This window comes from Phasianus colchicus, chromosome 4 (assembly GCF_987193195.1).
Source record: "Phasianus colchicus chromosome 4, bPhaCol1.hap1.1, whole genome shotgun sequence".
In the NCBI taxonomy this organism is placed as follows: domain Eukaryota; kingdom Metazoa; phylum Chordata; class Aves; order Galliformes; family Phasianidae; genus Phasianus; species Phasianus colchicus.
Genome location: NC_143439.1, coordinates 70552420 through 70574188, shown reverse-complemented (window position 1 = coordinate 70574188; position 21769 = coordinate 70552420). Strand labels below are relative to the sequence as shown.

The 21769-nt window shown below is 45.9% G+C and overlaps 1 protein-coding gene across 4 annotated transcripts in view; it reads left to right on the top strand.

Annotated features, from left to right (window-relative positions):
- Positions 1–21769, top strand: part of GFRA4 (GDNF family receptor alpha 4) — a 75632-nt gene that overhangs the window by 47189 nt on the left and 6674 nt on the right. For 3 of the 4 annotated variants that reach the window (XM_090139914.1, XM_090139912.1, XM_090139913.1), the window contains exons 2-5: positions 11912–12199; positions 15054–15134; positions 18129–18474; positions 21505–21614. In XM_090139914.1, coding sequence (XP_089996040.1) covers positions 11917–12199; positions 15054–15134; positions 18129–18474; positions 21505–21614 — 820 coding nt within the window. In that variant the 5' untranslated portion in view covers positions 11912–11916. The remainder of the gene's footprint in view (positions 1–11911; positions 12200–15053; positions 15135–18128; positions 18475–21504; positions 21615–21769) is intronic. The other variant, XM_031588140.2, reaches the window with a different exon arrangement.

Genomic DNA, 21769 nt, shown 5'->3' with positions numbered 1-21769 from the left:
AAGATCAAGCCTGCAGAGATGGAGGGTGCAGAGGGAACTACTGGGCTCAGCTTGCCCTTCATTCCCTCAGCTCTGTGGCAAAGGAGAACACAGACCACCAGCAGGTGCAAAAATGCTCATCTTTAGAAAAATGCCAGCCATCTTTCCTCTACTTTGGTGGTAGTGTCAGTGTTTGGTAGTAGCCAGTGTCCAAATACAAAGCTTCAGGAGCTGTGCTAGTGCCTGGTAAAGCAGGGAAGAGCTGCTCTTTTTGTTACAAAGTTGGATGGCTGAGCCTGAGGAGTATTGGACATACCTATTGCTGAACAAGGCAGAAGTACCCCTGGATCTGAACCATAGAATCATTAACGTTGGAAAGGCTTCTTGCCTTCAGTTTCGCAAGCCTTCATCTCAATTCATTGAAGTTACTACTAACTACAGTTTAACTGTGAGAGAATTCACGTGGACTTTGTTCATGGGGTTATTGGGGGTTGGAGCTTGATGATCTTTGAGATCCCTTCCAACCCAAGCCATTCTATGATTCATCTTTCATTTGGGTCTCACTCCAGCATGGTTTCTTTAGTTCAGAGGCAGTTGTTCTTACTTCACAAGGGCTTCCAGCCCCAGGATCTTCCAAAACCACTACTGGATGGGGTCATAGGAACTGACCCCCGTCCCTGGAGGTGTTCAAGGCCAGGTTGGATGGGGTCCTGGGCAGCCTGGTCTAGCATTAAATGAGGAGGTTGGTGGCCCTGCATGTGGCAGGGGGGTTGGAGATTCATGATCCTTGAGGTCCCTTCCAACCCTGGCCATTCTGTGATCCTGTGATTCTGTGAACTGGGAGCAAGGAGGGACCACAGGAAGGCACATACACAGCTTTCTGCTCCAACAGAGAGGGAGGATGCAGGAGCCATTTCTGGCAATTGCTTCTGTAAGTGATTCCACTGCTGGGGATTGAGCAGACCCTCCATAATCTGTTCCACTTTTTAACTTCCCATATAACATTTTTCTTAATATCTAACTGAATCTCCCTTGCCACACATTTAACTCAAAATTACTTCACATCATACATCCCACAACGGAGGAGATCTATCTATCACTATCTGCTTCTTGTTTACATATGCAAGTGTTTCTTCACAGCCATCTTCTTAAACTAAACAAACCCAGTTCTTTCAGCCTTTCCTCACAAGTCAGGCCTGCAAAAAAGACTTATAAATATCATTAAATTCCTTTGAGATCTCTTTCATCTTCCTTAACACGTGTTGTCCAGCCATAGAGCTGGACCTGAACTCCAGCTAAAGCTCACTGCAGTGGAGAAGGTCCCTTCCAACACAGCAATCACAATGATTCTGTGATTCTATGATTCCATGATATGCACCTGTGTCCCAGAACTTGTGTTTTCTTATATGCATGCTGCTGCATTTCCTTTTTCAGCCCTTGGCCACTTCCCACCCCATGGCCATGTCTCCCCTGCTGCTGGACTTCTCCCTCCTGTCCTCTTGTATTGCACTGCCCAGTTTTGCTTCTGCTTTTGTTCAACGTCATCCTCCTGATTTCAAACACTGCCTTCAACGAGCTGAGATCATTTTGAATTCCAGTCTTGTCCTGCTCGTTGCTTGTGACCCCCTTCTTGTCTTCTGTCAGCCACAAATTACATAAATCTATTCTCTATTCCATCATCGGAGTCATTATGGGAATATTGAACAGTGCCAGGCTCAGAATAGACCCTAGAAGACCTTCTAGTCTGAAAATGTGCCATTTCTTTTTGAGCACAGTACTCACAAGCACCCATTTTACTGTGATTGCACAGGAGCCATTCTTATGGGTACATCACGTGGACTACTGCCAAATGCCAAAGTAAAATCATACTGTGTCACCCTTCTGGCCATTCTTATTCACCTGGCTGGTCCATACTTCAACTTGTTCCTTCTTCTGCTTCCATAAAAAGGATGTTTCTTTCTCCTTGCCCACTCCTTTGGAACCACATTCTTGATAAGGATTGGAAAGCTGAAAATGTGACTTTTCTGCCACCTCTTGAGGTTGATACACGTAGACTTAAGATGAAATCTTATTGAACTAAAAGATAAGATTCACCCTGGTGACAATCCAGAAGTGGATGAGGTTATGACTTGGAGGCATGGTAATTGAAAGAATGAACCGGGTTGGAAAAATAAATAGATAGACCATAATAATAAAAAAGGAAAAACACAACAATACTGTGACGTCTTCAGTGCCAATGGAGAACAAGGCGTAGAAATGTGTGCTCTCAGATTCCAAGCACTCAGTGCTGCAGCCTGCAGAAATGCTCCTCTGTTCATGAGACAGAAATTAAAAGGGCTTGGGCTATCTGCTAACACTGGGTATTGGTTTTAAAAATAGAAGCTACTGCAGTGTGCCTGCCCCTGGGAACAGTAGGAAAGAAGGACAAGCCCCTCAGATCCCAAAGAACTCAATAGGAATATTTAGAGAAAATATTTTCCTTTGCTTGCCGGGGGGATGCTTTCAAGACAATGACTGGAGATGTGTTTTCTTTTATGCTGTTAGCTGCCCTCTTGGGTCCTTGCAAATTGCCCTGACCGAGAAGATGCTGAGAGTCTGCGTTTCCAATGCCCTTGATGGGAGCTATTGCTTGAGTGGAGTTTCCCTCTGGGTTTTAACTTGCTCCTGAGGTTTTTGACAGGAAAGTGCAAGAGTCATTTGAAGGAAATGAGGACACTGCAATACACATTGCTGATATGCTGAAAGAGGAAGACGACAAAAGAAATGTTTCCTGACCCTGAAATGGGTCACAAAAAAAGGACATGGCAAGAGAAATCTAATCTAAAATCAGAAATGTGAGATATTTGGGGAAAAGTGTAAGTGTATACAGATTCTGGCCCAAGCCAGGCTATTGTAGATATGCTGCTTTAACAGATGATAAGAAAGATTTGCAGAGTTTGGCTCCTGTAGCGAGAGGAGATTATGGTTCTTCTCCCTGGGCTCTTATGCAGAAGGACTCAAAATGAAACAGGCTTGCCAGCCTGAACAGGGAGTTCTGAAAGACAGAGAAGAAAGCAAGCACCTGAGTTTTGGCAAGCCATGTCACCTGGAGGTGAGCCATATGGCCAGGAAATAACACTGCCACTGGAAGAAGGCTTGGGAGTAACATATCAATTCAAATCAGAGCTGTCTGCATTTAATATCGTAGTGTATGGGCACAAAAATTAGTAGTGCCACCAATATTACAGCCTGATGTATTTTATTGAGTCTGTGCAGTCTCAAGAAAATGTACTGCAGTGGCTTCCAATGAACACAGAGGTGAAGAAGTACAAAAACCTGTCAATAATTCCTACCTCAAAGAGGAAAAAACAGAGATGGTGGCTCAGATATAGCGGACCTGTTGCAGTATCCAGTGTATGCTGAGGCTGCATTACAGAAGCATTGAATAACCTGACTTGGAAGGGACCCACAAAGATCATTGAGTCCAATGGCTGCACACAGAATTACCTAAAAATTAAACCCTGTGTCTGAGAGCATTGTTCAAACACTTCAGCAGGCTTTGTGCCACAAGCACTTCCTTGGGGAGCCTATCCCAGTGTCCACATTGGAGAATGTTCTATTTGGGTATCTTGTAGGAAAAAATAAAATAAACCTTTAATGTGGCAAATATGGGCTCTTAGAAACAGAAGTCCTGCAAAACTCTGTACGTATTGGTTGAGCATTGCAAAGCTTCAAAGAGTTGGCAAACACCAGAACATTTAGCGAAATGACTTGAAGAAAAGTGGAGTTAAGGGAGTTTAAAACTACATGCGTATATACTTACATGTGTGTATAAAAGTCTTGCAGGCTCTGAAAGAGATCTGTATCTCACTCTGGTGGGCAGAAGACAGCCCTGAAGGCACTAGCTGGAATTCTGCTCAGAAAGTCGAGCATTAGACTTATTCAAATGTGGGCTGAGAGGCTGATCTGATCTTGAGGCACACGGAGAGATAAATAGATGGATGAAAATGTATGGACAAAAATCAAATGAAAGCAGAGGAGTTCACTTTCTACAGGCTCTGTAGTCAATAACCCCTGAACGCTGTTTAAGTGGCAATTGACCGTAATTGAGGAAAAGTTCTGTTTGCAGAAGGGGAGGGCATGAAGTGTTTATGTTCAGCTTAATCTAGGAAAGACAATGAAAACACGTCAGCTGCATGTTATCCAATCTCCTAGTGACATATGTGTCAGTTTCAAATAGTAGTGACATATGGGTAACATTTCAAATGCATGTCTTGCTACAGATCTGGACTTTTGAGGACCCCCAAATACTGCAGTACTAAACTCCTTTGGGGTCTCATAGCCCAGTGCCTGTGGGTAAGAGACATAGACTGATCACTACTTTCTCTTGAGAAGAGCCATTTCAAGTATCAGAGAAATAATAAGTGATGCACATAGCACTTTATTTCCTCTAAAGTTGGGAAAATCAGCACCAAGGCAATTACTGGTAATGAACTTCTGCATGGAATTTGTATGGGGGAGACTACTGTAAACAGCAAGCACGTTGCTGATGTCACTTTGATTAAAATACCCTTTAGCTCTCCTAGCTCTCCCATGTGTAGGCCTCCATTTGTCTTCAGCTGTTTCTATTTTCAGGGAAGCTTCAGGTTGGATATTAGGAACAATTTCCTCTTGGAAAGAGCTGTGAGGCACTGGCAGAGCTGCCCAGGGAACGGTGGGGTCATCATCCTTGGAGGTGTTCAGGATCCATAGAGATGTGGCACTTAGAGACGTGGTCAGTGGGCATGGTGGGATGGGTTGGGGTTGGACTTGGGGATCTTAGAAGTCTTTTCCAACCTTCATGATTCTATGATGGGCTGCTATAACCACATCTCCCTTAGAGAAGCACCTTGTCAGGCCTGTTGCTTTCACCATTGCACAAGAGAGCTCTGACATGTCACACACTCTTCTTCTCGAGGATGTCAAAGGAGAAGAGAAAATCTCAGTGCTGGACAAAGCAAATGGAAGTCACCAGCATGTGGAACATTACAGGCAATTGCTCTCCTTTTTAGATCACTTCACTTCATCCGAATACAGTGCCAATTGAGCTGATAATGACTCCTCTTTCAATGGCAGCTTTCACTGGAGGTATTTTGATATGCCAGTAAGAGTTACTTTAAAATGCCAGCAATAAATACACATACAAAGCAATACACTTAGTGCCTCGGCTCTGCAGTCCATATATGTTCCCATCAGCTGCATTTTTTGACTGAATAAATGCTAGGTATGAGCAATACTCTCTAAATTTCCCTCACCGTGCCATGTCTCCAAGAAAATACGCAACTAATTCCTCTCTTTGATAAAGGATGCCAACAATGCCTCCCTGGGATCAGAATAATAGGAAGAATAAAGATAATTCTTGCTGAAGGATTCTTGATGTTCTTCACGAGTCACTTTCTTTGGGATGTGCTTTCAACAGGACAAATACCAGCCTTGAAGTCGTGCAATGAAAGGTCTTGTTCAGCTTCATATTTTGGGTGAGTATTCATCTTGTCGCCAAAATCAGATATCAGTATGTCTGAGCCATGCCCAGGACATTGGGGGACCTCTAGGTGAGGAATGTGGCAGTTCAGAAGGGGAAAAGAAGCACAGGAGACAAGCTGGTGCTCGAATCCTTTAAGCCCCCATTCAGGTGAGATGGATGAATCTTACCTAGGTCAGGTTTGCAACTCCTTGCAACCAGGTCACGCGCTGAGCATGATGGTTTCATTTGCATCTTTGTTTCGTAAAAACATTGTTTATAGCTGAGTCGGTGATTAGTCTGGCTGAGTCAACTGTGTAGGATGGGGCTTTCCAGAGGCATCTTTACAAAATAAAGGCTTGTCAGAAAGGATGTGCTAGTGTAGGGGAATAATGATAACTAGCGAGGCTTCACTCCAAGTTATCGTGAGAGTTTTCAGGAATAATTTTTTTCTCCTTCAGGGTAATGAAAGCATGATGTGACTTCGCCAGACTAAAGGCATCCAGAGGGCTAAGGGCTTTCTTCCAGCCTTAAAGTTTGCAGACACAATCTGGCAACTAATGTCCCAACTCACGGTTGGTTTGCTGCTGCTGTTGTTTTGTTTTGTTTCATTTCTTTCTCCCAGTCAAATTCTAATCACTGGCTTGGTGAGTGACAAATAAATTGCTTCACCTTTCCAACCTTCAGCAAAGTCATAGTGACACTTGCCTCCTGGTAAATGGCTAAAGGAGCCGTGAATGAGAAGGACAATCAAAGACGAATGTGGGATTGTTGAGTTCATTTACAAATGTTCATGTCTAAAACCCAACTTTACCATGCCCTCCTTGAGTGACTCTTGCTTCCATTTAACACTTAAGGTCAACACATTTCACTCTCACTTTGCATCCTTAGGGAGTCCCCATGGGGCAGAGAATAGCCCACCAATACCACGTCCTCATCATCAGACTTGTGCAGATCCATCATGCCAAGAGATGGGTAGGATGGCTTGCTTCATAAATTCCCTGCCGTTATGTCTAAAGTTTCAGGCTTCTCTAAAGGTGTCAAGGTGAGATGTATTCTACATCAGGAAGACAGAACGGATGAATGAGGTTTCGTTTTGTTTTGATTCTGTTCAGTGAGTAAAAAATCTTCCACCTGGATCAACTATTAAAGAAGGGGGCACCACTTAGTGAATGTTATCACATTTATTTGTATATCCCACATGCCTTTGAAGTCCTGCTTGAATGCATCTAACCAATATTGATAAAAACTGCTAGTAACCTTAGCATAAGGGGAGAAAGGTCAGAGATTTAGGTACAAAGAATCAGCCGAGCACATTATAATACCTGCTGGAGACACGTCGCTGGCTCAGACTTTCTGGCATTGCTTTGACAGTCTCAAACATTGCATTCCTGAGGTGTTCTCAGCAAATTCCCTCAGCCCAACACTGACCAGGAAGATCTGCTAGCAAAAGAAGATCATTTTGCATTGGGGGATTTCATTCTGTGCATGTAATGTTTGTAAACATCATCCAATTCCACAGAGAGTTGATAGCAATGAATGCTGACATCTTGCCTGCGTGAGCTGCTCTGATCTAATTCAGCAAAACAGCATCCCAAAGGGCTTTGCAGGGGCACTATGAAATCTGGATGACAGCTGTGAATTCTGGACGGGGGATCTCCTGGTAGGGCTTTTCTCTGACAGATCTGGGGGAAGGACCATCAACATTTCCAGTTCAGGCATCCAACACAAGGCCAAGTAAATGCACAAAAGAGTAATGCAGACAGCCAAATTCCAGTGGCATTTGCACTCTGACATGCCCCAGGCACTCCTAGGTGCCCCAAATGGGGCCCTTGGAGAGAGGGACACCTGAGAGCCACAGCTCCTTCCCCTCTTTGAGAAAATCTAAGGTATTCAGGTATTGGTATATGCCTCCAAAACCATGTGCTTGCAAGGAAGGCAGTCAACTGCACATTCTGCAACTATTTCAACCGTAGATGGAAAATTAATTCTGCATTCGAAGGCTTAGGTGCTTCTGCTTAGGTGACACTGAGCACTTGACTGTAAAATCTGGGTATGGAAACATAGTCTAAACAAGGTTAAAGAGTGACTGCCAGCCAGTTACCTGTGCCCATCATTATTGGCTCATGGATACATGGAAAATATTATGACTATTTCTTCTGGACTCCCTTGGCCATCATTTCTTGCTCCAGGAAAAAATGCGAGTAACAACTTATTTCCAACAGCTCTGGGTCAACAGTGTGCCCCATAGCAAGGAGGATGGGTCAGCACAGGGGATTCAGCCTGAGCAGGAGCTTTCTGTGCAATACTTGTGCTCATTGTGCAAGATTTGGCAGGCCTGACTTAGGAAGAACTACGTAAAAGACATCCAACTAACCTAAACAGGCAATAAACCATTTCTTCTGCTCTACAGGAGATTTCAGATGGCTGTTCTCCTCTAAGCAACAAACCATGCAAAAGACAAAAAAAAAAAAACCCAAAAAAATGATCTGGAGTCAACAGCTTGTCAAGGAAATAATAACAGTGTTCATCACTTCCTAGTACTGTGCATGGATTCACACCTAAAGTATCCAAAATCTGGAAGGGACAGGGAGGTGTGCCAAGGCCGTAGGTTGAACCAGCACCATGAATCATAGAATCATTCAGGTTGGAAAAGACCTCTGAGATCCCCAAGTCCAACCCCAGCCCATCCCACCATGCCCACTGACCACATCCCTCAGTGCCACATCTCTATGATTCTTGAACACCTCCAGGGACGGTGACCTCACCATTCCCTGGGCAGCTGTGCCAGTGCCTGACCACTCTTTGCAAGAGGAAATTGTTCCTAATATCCAACCTGACCATCCCTTGGTGCATGACTGGAGGCCAATACCTCTGATGCAATGTGATGCGGTGCCTCTTAAAGCATCTACAATACAGATCCTGTTGCAGAAAGGATCAGAAAATCAGAGTGCGGGGCCCAAAATTGTTGTATGGTCATACAAAAGGATTTGTATGCTGTTTCCAAGCTGGCATGTAGTGTCACCTTCACACTTCTGTATGCTAGACACAGCTGCATTTCCACGGTGAAGGAAACGTTTTCCTTGGAGAAGAGTCAGGTCTCCATGTCCATCCAAATGCATTTTTTTTTTGGTGAAGGCAATGGAAGAGTCAGATTTTTCTCTTACCTCTGCAGGTTAGGAGTGCCTTTGTGTTGGTGTCACCGAGGTAAGCAAGAGTTGAAACAGATGTGGTGCACAGCTACAAACAGGATGGGAAAATAAACTCATTACCCCATCTGCCCACCGTAAACAGCGTGAAATTAGCAGCAAGCGAGGAATAAAAATCCAGACAAATGGGCTTTTAAAGAGAGCAGAGGGAGCTGGAAGTTGCATTATTAGAAAAGCAGAGGCACAGAACTCCCAAGCTGCACACATATCCCCACCCCCACTGAGCTGCTGGGGACAGATGTGGAGGAAAATCCCACAGCAGAGCATCCGTAAAGTGGTGTTTGGAAGGCGAAGCCCTAAAGAATCATAGAATGGGCTGGGTTGAAAAGGACCACAATGCTCATCTGGTTTCAACCCCCCTGCTATGTGCAGGGTCGCCAACCAGCAGACCAGGCTGCCCAGAGCCACGTCCAGCCTGGATGCTGGAAAAGCTGCTCTGCCGATGGGATAGCAGACCTGATGCTGCTCTCTCCCTGCCTGTTAGGAAGCACCATCTATTTTATAGATCTCAGAGTTGTTTTTTTCTGTTCCCCGAGAGGCGCTCTCTTAATGTTGCATAAAATTACTCTCTCAAGGGTAGCGCGAGGAGGAGAACGCAGCGTTATGTTGTCTCAGTTGCAAAGACATTGCTACCAATAAAAGCCCCTGAATGATTTGGATTTTAAGTGACATGATTATGGAATGGGTCATTCGTGACGCTCCAGTTAAGGTTGCTTCAAACACCTCTACCATAAACCCTGCACGAGGGTGTCTGATGCTCTGGGATCGGGCTGTAAATATTCACCCCCCAGTCTTTGTTCTACGTAGCGAGCAAGGATATATTTACTTAAAATTTTTGCAGATAAATTTCTCAAATGGTCAATCTGCTTGATTTATTCAGTGAGATCCCAAGGAGTTTTATGGCTTTTATGGTCTGGCTGTGTTTATAACTATCCTGGGGAGTATCTTCTGCCATTCACATAGAGGAGTGGGGAAAGGAGGGCTGTAATTTCTATTTTAACTTACTTTTCTAGCAGCTGACATGACACTGACAAAGTCATCTCCTCTAGAATAAAACCTGCCATGCTTTATTGGAGGCCAGAGGAGATCCTTTGGAGAGAGCCAGGGCAAAATTAAGTCAAGTGCTTTTTTTCCCCAGCAGATTCTGTACAGAAGAATTGCGCATGGAAAATGCAGCAGTGTCTGAAGGCAGAGACTATAGCTCCAGCTCAATTTATAGATCTCAGAGAAATTGCAGACCGAATGATATTTCAAGGAAACTGGTTCCTTGTGTTCTGAGTTCTTCAAGATATGACAGCCCAAGGCAGAGTTTTCTATGTGTTGGAAATAATTTCTCTCTCCACATTTGGCAGATCCAAGCAAGCCTTGAGTGCTAAATAAACCAGGTCTATGAATAAATCAGAGGGAGGGGAACTCAAATTTGAGGTGTTGTGCGATTTGAGATAACTGAAAGCCTGACGTTGGCCATGAGGCACTTTGAAATAGTCTGGAGTTTGATGAAAGGTTTTACATTTGAGATGCCATTGGGGTATTTCAGGAGAAACCTCCTGGTGGGTTCACCCAAAGTTTGTAATAAACGTAATTGAAATATCTGAACTCCAGCTGCTACCTTCTACTCTAATCAGAAAGAGTGACAGAAGCAGCTCCTTCTAAGCAAACACCCTGCTAGTGCCAAGGGAGGAGGGATGGAGGGAATGGCAGCAATGGGCTCTACATGCACGGGGAGAGTAGCGGAGGCAGGAGCAGAAATTCAAGGCCTGGAAGGTAGCAGGTGGAAGGAGGACAAAAGAACTCTGGAGAAATCAATAGACTCTTGGAGAAAGGGGAGATCTGATGAAGCCCTTGGAGATGGGAATGTTGGACCCACATTTTTCCTTGGAGAGATTTCTGTAATGTTGTCTGAGTTGGTTCTCACTCTGTAAGGGTTCAAAAATGAGAAGATTCCCCCCACTTCACCTGCCTTGTGAAGCTGTAATGTGTTCCCATCCAGAGGGAGACAAGAATTGTTGGGGACAAGGAGTTCCTCTGGGAGTTGTTTGAGAAGTCCTCCTTCAAGGTCATAGAAGCAGTTTCTGTTTTTATAGTACAGCAGAATCAGAAATTACGTTGTAGACATGGAGACTGAACCTTCCCTCTCATAAACCAGATTTCCATCTTCAACACTCCCACAAAGTCATGGTGCAACCATCCTTGACCTGTGTCAACGTGCTCCAGAGCTCCACACCAACTGGAAGGAGCACAATTCTCCTGTTTTCTCTCCAGCATGACCCTTATAGCCTTGGCGTGCCATTGCACAGGTCCCATCCCCTGGAGTCACTCTGGATGTGGCCATCCTGCTGTAGAGAGGAAGATCATTTAGTAGCATTGCAATGGTCTGCTCTGGGCCATGGGGATATGGCATCACCATGCCTTGCTGGGGATGTTTAATTTATTGGTGTGCATGTAGCAATGACTCCTTCCTCCAGTGCCTTTCTCTGTCCTTGCAGCATGGGGAACAGAGCATTTAGTATTTTCACAAGTAACTCTGAGGGGAATGTGTAGGCATTTGATAAAAGGCAAGACAAAAAAAGTGGGATTCCTGGGGAGGTGGTGATAGCAAACAAGGGCCAGCTCCTGGGACACACTGGGCTGGTTCCATGTCAAAACACCCCACACAAAGCAACTCAGAGCTTCAGGAAGGGTGTGAGCAAGATTAAATTTTGTGCAAGGAGAAGAGAGGGGAGCGTTCAACAAGACCGGGTTTGTGTTAATGTCAGTTAGCAGAGATGAGATAGAGAAGTGAGGGGGGCGAAGGCCTTGGAGAGCTTTCTATGCTGCAGATGGGATAGGACAAGCATATACAATCTGGCTTCCAGGTTGACCCCATTTGGGGCCACTCTCTCAAATTAGGAAGACCCTGGTCTCAAGAATGGAGGTGGTTTCTCCTTCTGGCTCCTCAGTGAGAGGTGTAGGAAACAGGGGCTCCTCATCATCTGGGGCATTTCAGCCCCACCACGGTGCAATTCCTGAGTAGGAGTGGTGAGCCTGGACATTTAAATCCTCCAGCTGATACCCCGGGGAGAGATCTGCCTGCTTAAGAACTTCAGAAGCAAGGTATTTGCTTGTAGAGCGAGTGGCGATGTGGTTGATTTCCACCTTCGTATCTGAAGGTGGACATCCCAGCCCGGTCCATCTCATGGGATACACAACTCATTTCCCAGCCAGGGTTACTCCATCAGCCTCACATTGTCTGGTTTTCTTGCAGAAGGTATGGCGGAAGCTGTCAGCTCAAGCAGGGACTGCCTTCAGGCAGGTGAATCCTGCACCAACGACCCCATCTGCAGCTCCAAATTCAGGACCCTCCGGCAATGCATCGCAGGGAATGGAGCCAACAAGCTGGGCCCCGATGCCAAGAACCAGTGCAGGAGCACAGTGACTGCCCTGCTCTCCAGCCAGCTCTATGGCTGCAAGTGCAAGCGAGGCATGAAAAAGGAGAAGCACTGCTTGAGTGTCTACTGGAGCATCCACCACACGTTGATGGAAGGTCAGTTGGGTACGGTGCTCTTTTCTTATGGTCTTCCCTAAAGTCCCTCTATAGAGCTCCCCAGCATAAAGTCAGTGTGATGAAGGTCATACATATCATATCCTGTTCCATCTCAGGACCTATGATGCCCCACAGCATTGGCATTTTTAGGAAGATATCCTGAAAGCTTGAGACACCTCCTTTCTTTTTGTATGTTGTCTTCTTTTTCATGGTGTTCCCAGTATACCTTGAGATATTCTCTGGGGAAATGCATGGTATGTTTTGTGTGTAAATAGAAGTATGCTAGCCAAGCCCTGAAGCTGCATATTTTACAGAAGCACTGCACAAAATTTGTGCACTGAAGAAAAAAATGGTGTAAATTTAAAACAAATCACTCTCTTGGAGGATCTCAAGTGCACGGGTGTCTTTGGGTTAGTGAAGATTTGGGGCTGGTGACATCAAGTTGGAATTTAAAGTGTTCCCAGAGCTGGTGTTTAGTAAGTTTGGGTTTTGACGTTTTTTAAGAGTCGTCATAAAATTGCACCTCTGTGGTCATAACTCTTCGTTGTCAGGCTGGTGAGTATTTTATGCACCATGAAAATTAAAATGGGGAATAAAACAGAACCTTCCAACCATAGGCTGCGAAATAGATTAATAAAACACTGCTGGCTGAAAGCTGGAAGGAAAGGTGCAGGGGTGACAAGCCAAAAGGTCAAGCAAAACAAAGAGGATGAAGACCATAAAGCACGGGCTTGACAGAATGGGAACTGCTTGATCAAGTTCTCAGAAAGCTTTCAAGTAGTGAAAGCTGTGGCTCTGGGCAGCCTGGTCTGGTGGTTGGTGACCCTGCAATAGCAGTGGGGTTGAAACTAGATGATCCTTGTGGTCCTCTTCAACCCAGGCCATTCTATGATTCTGTGATAGTGCAGCTTGCAGGTCACAGAGCATGGTGATACGTACTGACTGGGGAAATAAGAGGCCCCAGCACCACCCAGGATCTGATCTTTCCCCTAATTACCAAGTGAAGAAGGTGGGGAAGAGCAGAGGGCTTGGGTAACAAGTGGTCTGAAGTAATGTGAGTGTGCAGGACAGTGATGCAGGGAGGATTCCCACTGCTGGAAGAGCAGGGAGAGGATAGCAGGGAGAACTGGGAGTGGGCAAGGGCCAGGTGTGCATCTCCAGATGGATGCTGGCCAGGCTGGGAGGGATGTTGGTCCAGCAGCTTCACACCTCCTCTTGTGGAAGGGTTATTGAAGAGACTGCCCTACTTCTCTGCTGTCATGTTCTGAGCCCTGCATTTTTGCAAGCATCAAGCTCACTTGCATTGCAGATTCACACTCTCAAGCCTTTGATTTCCTTACCTTAATTTCCTGGGGGAAATACATTTCATAATAGTCACATGTTTCAGAGTCCTTACACATGTTTAATTGACTGAGAAAGGAAGCCAATCTACGCGCTCCTTGTAGAGCTTTGTCTTTCAGTCATACGTACCCAGGAGGCTGTAAAAAGCTTCCTAGAAGCCCTCTTATAAAATCAATTGTGGAAGTGTGTGCTCAGGGAATTTATAAAGCGTACTATTTACTCAGCTTCTCTTGTGTGTGCCTGCGTTTAGCCACCTTCCCATTTGGAGACACAATAACATGATGACAACCCGATAACAATTCTCTGATAAGGTGCTATATCACCAGGACATAAAACTGCTATGCTGGAACATACAAATGGGCCCCTCTCCAGTCAGTAACGATGCAAGATATTTCAATGAAGGTGTAAAGCTGCCTTGTAATGCACCTGTGGTAATTGCACAGTTCTGTGTATCCTGGGAGCCATTTCTTCCTGACCGCAGCTGGTGATCAGCATATGCCCAGAGCAAGAGGTTTGATAGTCCTTTTATCCCAGCCAGTACATCTGCTGCTGCTGTCCATATCCATCTAAATGTCTAATAAAAAAAAATGATACCGAGCTGTTTGCTTCAATAATATTCTTTAGTATCTATCAGGGTGACGGGGCATTACAGACCATTGAACGGATGAAAGGGAAGCACCAATTGAATAAAATTAGCTTCCCAGTGACTTAAAAATGAAGAGGGGAAGTATCTGCGGGAGTTGTGGGTCATTAGCTCAGCGCCAAGTAAGAAGGGGCTGTAGGCAAGAAGAGAAGAGGTGTTAATAAATACGAAAATGAAATGTTGCCCTACTTACATCCTAGAAAGAGATGAGGACTACCAAACAAAGGAGGGATATATAAGAAAAAAAAAAAAAGAATGGTGTTGGAAACACAATGCATGTAGGCAATAGAAGAAGAGGTGATTGCCCAAGTTGTGCTGAGGAGGGTGAGGTTGTGTATTAGGAAATGTTTCTTCTCTGAAAGAGTGGTGAGGCATTGGCACCATCCCTGGGTCACCATCCCTGGAGGTGTTCCAGACCCATGGAGATGTGGCGCTGAGGGATGTGGTCAGTGGGTATGCTGGGGGTGGGTTGGAATTAGTCTTGGTGATCCTAAGAGGTCTTTTCCAACCTTAATGATTCTCTGACTCTATGATAGTATGAGCTCTGCCCATAAGCAAGAGTTTGTGTTACAATCTGGTGTCCTCAGTGGCAATCTCAGTGGCCCAGGACTTGAGCTATACAAGGTTGCAACTCAACTGCTCTCCAAGGGATTGATCTAGTCCATAGTTATGATATATTTTTAAAACCTAGCTGCATTCTATTCTCTTCTCTAAGGATATGATCCCAACAGTTGCTGTGACCTTGATCATCCATTTACTTATGACCTTTAGAGCACAGTTATTCTTGGAGCAACCAAGCCAACGTGTGCTACAGCTGTTGAGCCTTGTACATCTCAGGCTCTTCTGCTGCCTTCTCACCAGATGCTCTTTTCACACCAGGTATGAACGTGCTGGAGAGTTCTCCTTATGAGCCATTCATCAGGGGCTTTGATTACGTCCGGCTGGCCTCCATCACTGCAGGTAGGTGGCTGAGGAGATGCTCTTGCACTAGCTGGTTCAAAGTGGGAGAACTGGCTGTCAAGTGCTAAGAAGGAGGCAGTCCTCCATGGTTTCTCACGGTCTGTTTACAAAGCATTGCATGGCTAAAGTCTTGAAACCATTTTTTTTCAAGGACCTTCCTACAAATCCTGTGCCTAACTCTAGGTAGAAGAATATGTCCCCTGAAGAAACACTTGCAATTTTTATCATTTTGTCTTTTAAATGCCCATTCTGAAGGGCTGGGGCTGAGGGACAAAGTAGAAAGGCTCTTGTGATGAGCCATCATCCGTGGGCTGATTCTCCATAGCAGGTGGATCACCTGTGCAATGCAGAAACCCTGGTGAGCTCTGGATGGCTGCTTGCCATTAGGGACTAGAAGGTGCTTCCTCATCAATCACAGGGCCAGATACCCCAAAGGCAAAAAGGTCAGTAGTCCAACCTACTGGCTTGATCCCAATCACAACCTCTAACCCCACGCCCTGAGGTCAGCCTGTGGACTCAGTCTCGTGTTCTGCTCTGAATCACGTAATCCCCTTAATAACACGAGCAAAGCTGCCCTACCTTTTAACCCCCTTGAGGGCATGAACCCTTGGCTCAACAGCTGAAAGGTCAGTGCTGTAGCTTTTAGCCATCCATCACCAATGTCACTGCTGCCAACACAACCTGTACCAAAACCGTGGGGAAGTTTTACCAACAGTGATTTTTATTACCAGAATAGCCACCTGAAAGCAAGTGATTTGCTCCACTTCTGTCTCTGGAAGATGTGTCAAAGCAGCAGTCCTCTCACATCTCTTCCTGAACATGCACCTGGCTCTGGGGTGGGGGACACAGCTGGAGTGCACCCAAGCAAGCAGGGAGCAGCACATCCCTGCAGCTGATGGATGGCTGCAGTTCCCTCGACAGCGAGGCACTTGTTAGGTGAAAATGTCCAGGAGCAAATTAACCCATCAGCCCTTGACAATCTGACCAGCAAAGGGAAGGGAGATGCTCCCTGACCTCACATCTTCTTATTGACTCCACTTGACTGATTTGAGCATGCAAAGTGAAGCATGCACAAAGCTGTTTGCCAGGTCACGGCCTTCTTCACAAGAGTTTTTTCCTTTTTATTTTTTTCTGGAAGTCCTACGGGGCTCTTCAGAGCACGGCAAAATCCATCCAGGAACAGGGATTTTTATGCACGATTAACACACAGACAGGTTTTTAAAGAGGATTGAAACTGGTTGGGCAGCAAAGCCAGTGAGCCTGGAGCAGCAGGGATACGTACCAAAGGACTCAGCGTCCATTGAGACACATGATGTTTTCTGGTTTAAATTTTTCTTCCCTATTTATACATCAGAACTGTCCATAACACAGCTCATGACCTGTCACACTGTGCCTGTCCAGTGCATGGATTTATAGGATAGACCTTGCCAAGGGTCCCTCTTACAAATACACTCCAAAAATTTCCAAGAACTCGTTGAAATGTAAGACGTTCCCACGATGCCAGAATGATAGACTGTTTTTAACCCAATTTTACAAAAAACAATATGTGGCCACCGTTAAAAATAATAGAAGCAGAATGATATCCCTCCACTCTAATTGTAATAGTGAATGTTAAAAGTAAGTCCTCCACTGTTGCGTGTGAGCAGCAGAACAACTAGCATGTTCCCTGTGATTCATTAGCTGATTGGATAATGAAACCTTTCCAAGTAACATTCCCACACATTTTCTGACAGCTCCCCAGTGTAAACTGATGCTCTGAACAATATTTATCCCCGGGCATTTTTAAAGAGAAGCACTTATGTTGTAGAAATGCACCGAGCAAAAATGCCATCCATTGTAAAATAACTGAAAAACTTGAAATTCATCTTCTAGTAAACAGCAGAGACAAAACGAAGGGGAAAATAAACAGCTCGGAGATGGAGCATCTGACAATGGCTGCAAAAATAAAGGAGGGCAGCCAGTTTTGAAGTGCTCGGAGTGACTGTCAATGCATCAGCACTTGTCACTGTGACTGGATGGTTTTAACTCCTGGTCAAAGACAGGGCTTGACTTTGCAGCAGAAATTCTTTTATTCTGGGGATTTTTCCTCTGCAAAAAAAAGAATCTTTTCTGCTGGGGAAAACATCCTTCTAAGTGTGCTTCAGGTAATGGGCTTAATTCAGAGAGATGAAGAATGTATTCAAATTCATTTCTCTAGCACATGGAGGAGCCTTTTCTCATCTCTCCCATCAGCAAGAGCTTAATGTCTCAACAGATTCCTACTGGTGACTCTGTGGCATTCTTCCTGATACAAAAGAGAGCTCCATCCACCTCTGAAATAGTTCCAGGATCTATCTGCACCTCCAGAGGCCTGAGGAAACTCACTGCACAGGGAAAAGAAGTTGTGGTGCAAAGATCTAAGCAGATCAGATGTGTCAGGAGATCTGGCTTGGCCATTGACTCGGTGTTTGAATCTTGGGCAAAAGAAAGTCCATTGGAACAAATCCCATCACACTGGTGGATCCAGTCATGGTCATACATTGACCACGTCATACATTGACCATTGTCTTCTAATGTGGTAGCAAGGGTAATTGGAGGGCAGTTGGAACTAGATGATCTTGTAGATCCTTTCCAACCTTGTGATTCTGTGATTCTATGATTTATGAATGGCTGCTGCCTCACCAGGCCTTGGTGTGGTTAATTCATGATGATCAGTGCCTGAGGTAGAGCAAAGATGCACAAGGTAGAGTGAAGTCTCCTTTCATTAAACGCAGGAATGAGGTAGAGCAGGTTCTGGGGTGTGAGGTTTGTTTTGTGGCCATGGCACCTCTCAGGAAAAGAGGATTTGGCTCTACTGCAACACAGAGCAGATCTGGACTCCGCATGGCCACAGCCTTCCTGAAGCCAGTGGTGGCTACCTCAAGGAAAAGGCTGGGAGGAAGGTCTTAAAACAGGGCGCTGCTGCCTGTGGGAGCTGAGCACTAAACCCCATCACCATCTTACACCAACCCACAGGGTCTGAGAACGAGGTGACCCAGGTAAACCGCTGCCTGGATGCTGCCAAAGCCTGCAACGTGGACGAGATGTGCCAGCGGCTGCGGACGGAATATGTCTCCTTCTGCATCCGGCGCCTGGCTCGGGCCGACACCTGCAACCGCTCCAAGTGCCACAAGGCCTTACGTAAGTTCTTCGACCGTGTGCCACCCGAGTACACCCACGAGCTGCTCTTCTGCCCCTGTGAAGACACAGCCTGTGCTGAGCGTCGGCGGCAGACCATCGTTCCAGCCTGCTCCTATGAGTCCAAGGAGAAACCCAACTGCCTGGCACCGCTGGACTCTTGCCGTGAGAATTACGTCTGTAGGTATGTTTGTGTGGTGGGGTGGGTGGCGTGGAGAGACAGCATCCAACCAAGCCTGGGGTTCTTCAACTTGGGGCAGCCCGGCGTGCAGAGCTGTGTATCTTCCTGTAGGATTCTGATGGAGTGCACGTATCTCATCGTTTCCCCAGGGGAAAGGTGTGGAGCTGTGTCCATGGGGAGGGGCAGGTGGGATTATTTAGGGAAAAGCTCTGCTCCAGAGGGTGGTGGGCATGGAACAGGCTGCCCAGGGCAGTGGACACAGCCCCGACCTCATGGAGCTCAGGGAGCACTGGGACATCTCTCTCAGACATTGCGTTTGGGTTTTGGGTGGTGCTATGAGGAGCCAGGAGTTGGAATCGATGGTCCTTGTGGGTCCCTTACAACTTGGGACATTCTGTGATTGTATGGTTCTACAGTTGGCTCACCACAACCTGCTAACATAGGCTGTTGTGTGAGTGGCTCCTTCCCATGATCCGTGACTTTGTTCCATACCCTGATATGGAAAGTGTTAATGAACAGAACAAATTGGTGTTGAAGCCTTATTTGAACTTTCCTATCAATTTTGGATTGGGTTCCAAAGAAAAGCCCACTATGGAAATGTTTCCAGGAAAGTGCAAGCTAAGCAGGGATGCAATGTGGAGTCCATTCCAGACTCATGCATGCACCCATACACAGAAATATCTTAATGTGGATACCCATATGCACACTCCTGACTGTTTTTCCCTCAACTGCACTTTTTTCACCCCTCTATTTCTCAAAAAGTCTTTGATATTCCAGAAGCTAGGACAAAGGGGAATGGTTTTAAACTGAGACAGGGGAGGTTTAGGTTGGATATTAGAAGGAAGTTTTTCCACACAGAGAGTGGTGACAAACTGGAACAGGTTGCCCAAGGAGGCTGTGGATGCCCCATCCCTGGAGGCATCCAAGGCCAGGCTGGATGTGGCTCTGGGCAGCCTGGTCTGCTGGTTGGTGACCCTGCATATAGCAGAGGGGTTGGAACTAGGTGATCATTGTGGTCTTTTTCAACCCAGGCTATTCTGTGATTCTATGATTCTATGCACTGATGATCCCAGCTCCATGTCCTGTGTGCAGCTCTTGCCATGAGCGGACACCTGGAGGAGAGCAGAAGAGCAAGGCCAGTGTAGGACAAAACTCCCAGAACTGTTCCAGGCTCTAATTATTCTGGGCTTTGGGACTTCCTGAACTGAACACCTCTAGCACGTCATCCTTAAAGTGCATTAAAAAAATTGTCTTTTCCTAAGAGAAGGTGAAGGCTGCTGCAGGTAGCACACATCCTCTTGGAAGGGTGGCCTGGCATTAATGCACACAAAAATGCTGATAACAGAAAAACTGAGATACAGAGCTGATGCTGACTCCAAAAGATGCAAAGTCCTCTAGTCCCACCAGTTCTTGCTTGAAAATTCCCCCCAGGTATCCAGAGAACCAAATCAGACGGGTACTGCCCTCTCCCTAACAAGACAAGTGGACCCAGAAGGGAAGAGGAGGTTCAAAGGGGAAAGTGCTGCTTCCCAAGAGGCTGGAAACCATTTCCCACAAACAGCACAGCTGTTAATTATCCGGTTCCTTGGTCTCTGAATGTATAATATACAACAATCTCTAGAGATATGGCAGGAGCAAGAGGTGGAAATGTGACCTGGTCAAAGCCAGCAGTGCAGAAAGCACAAGGAGAGCCAAGAACAAATCATGGCACTTTGAAGGAGTAAAATACCCCAGGGCAAACCCTGCTGCACTGCTAAGTCCTCTTACCAGTCCTAACCCCCTCCATCTTCCCAGCCTGGAGGTGTGGGCTCTACTAACAAGAGTAGTATAAAAATTGCAGTCGATCCCTCCCTCCTTCAAATAATACAACAAAAATTTGGTAAGCATACTTTCCCTGGCCATAGCACAGGAAAGAGAGGTTGATGTGATGGTCACTGACTGCTTGACTAGGTGCATCTGTATCTCTAACAGTTCTATCTCCTACCTGAATCCCCATGTGGGTGACTTAAATACCCTGCCATGTCCAACAGCCACCAGACGTGCCAACAATTGTCCCATTCCTATAGAATTAAGTGTCAAATATCTGTTTGGCAGCATGATTTATTGAGTTTATCCTACCAAGCTAGTAGGGTAGCCGCATGCAAAGAGTTATCTGGCACATCTGAAAGATTCCTCTATTTCCTTGCATGGAGGGTCCCAACAAGCCCAGAGTTGGGTCTCAAAACCACTTTATGCTGAGAGATTTGATGCTTTCAGCCCAACCATCCAAAAGCTGAGGCACAGCAGTGGTCGAAGCACTGTGACATGCACCTCTCACTCCACAGATCCCAGAGAGTCCAATTCTTCTGAGAGTGGGGGCCGGTAGCAGAGGAGATGGCAACAGCCATGGTGATGGAGAGAGCATATCAGAGTCTTTGGGCATTGCCCTTAAACTGAAGATGTCCTCAGTGACATTTAGAGCGTAATCTTCGAAGAGAGAGAAAGTGGACCAGAGTGATTCTCTCTTTCAGCAATTCAGTCCAAAAATGAAGGCTTAGGTCTCTAGGGAAGATTAGTACTCTGGAGTCAGATAGCTGCAATAGAGAATGAATTATCTTGCTGTCTGCAACAGCTCTTCCTTTGAAAATCAGCTTTGCACATCAGAAAACAAACATTTCTTCCAAGATCGCACCTTTCTTGCAGTCCCAAAGGATGCTTGTACAACATGACCTACAGCACCTCTCCACATCTCCTCTCAGGGTGATTAAACTCACTTCTGGCTTTGCTGGAGGGGCAGGCGAGACGAAAACCTGTGTTTTATATTATAACTGGCTTAGCAACAGCTACAGCAGCACAGAATCTTGTGAATCTTATCCCCTTCTGTGCAAATGCAGCAGACACCTCCAGTGTGCTATTATCTCTCTTTCTGCCCCAAATATTTCTGCTCTCAAATCCCATTTAACCCTATCCATGGCAGGGGGGTTGGAGCTTGATGATCTTTAAGCTCCCTTCCAGCCTGAGGCATTCTATGTTTTTGCATTCTTGCTCCAACAGGTCGCGTTATGCAGAGTTCCAGTTTAATTGCCAGCCATCCCTGCAGACTGCAAGTGGCTGCTGGAGGGACAGCTATGCTGCCTGCCTGCTGGCCTACACTGGGATCATAGGTAAGGTCCCATGTGCTTCCACTGCTCTGTTCTCCCAGTCCCTGAGTAGGAAGCCTCCTGCATCACAGCCAGTTGAAAGCTATGAAGGTAGAAAGGTGGACATCTGAGAGAGGTGGACATCTCAAGGAGACCCCACTTTAACTCTGCTATGTGAA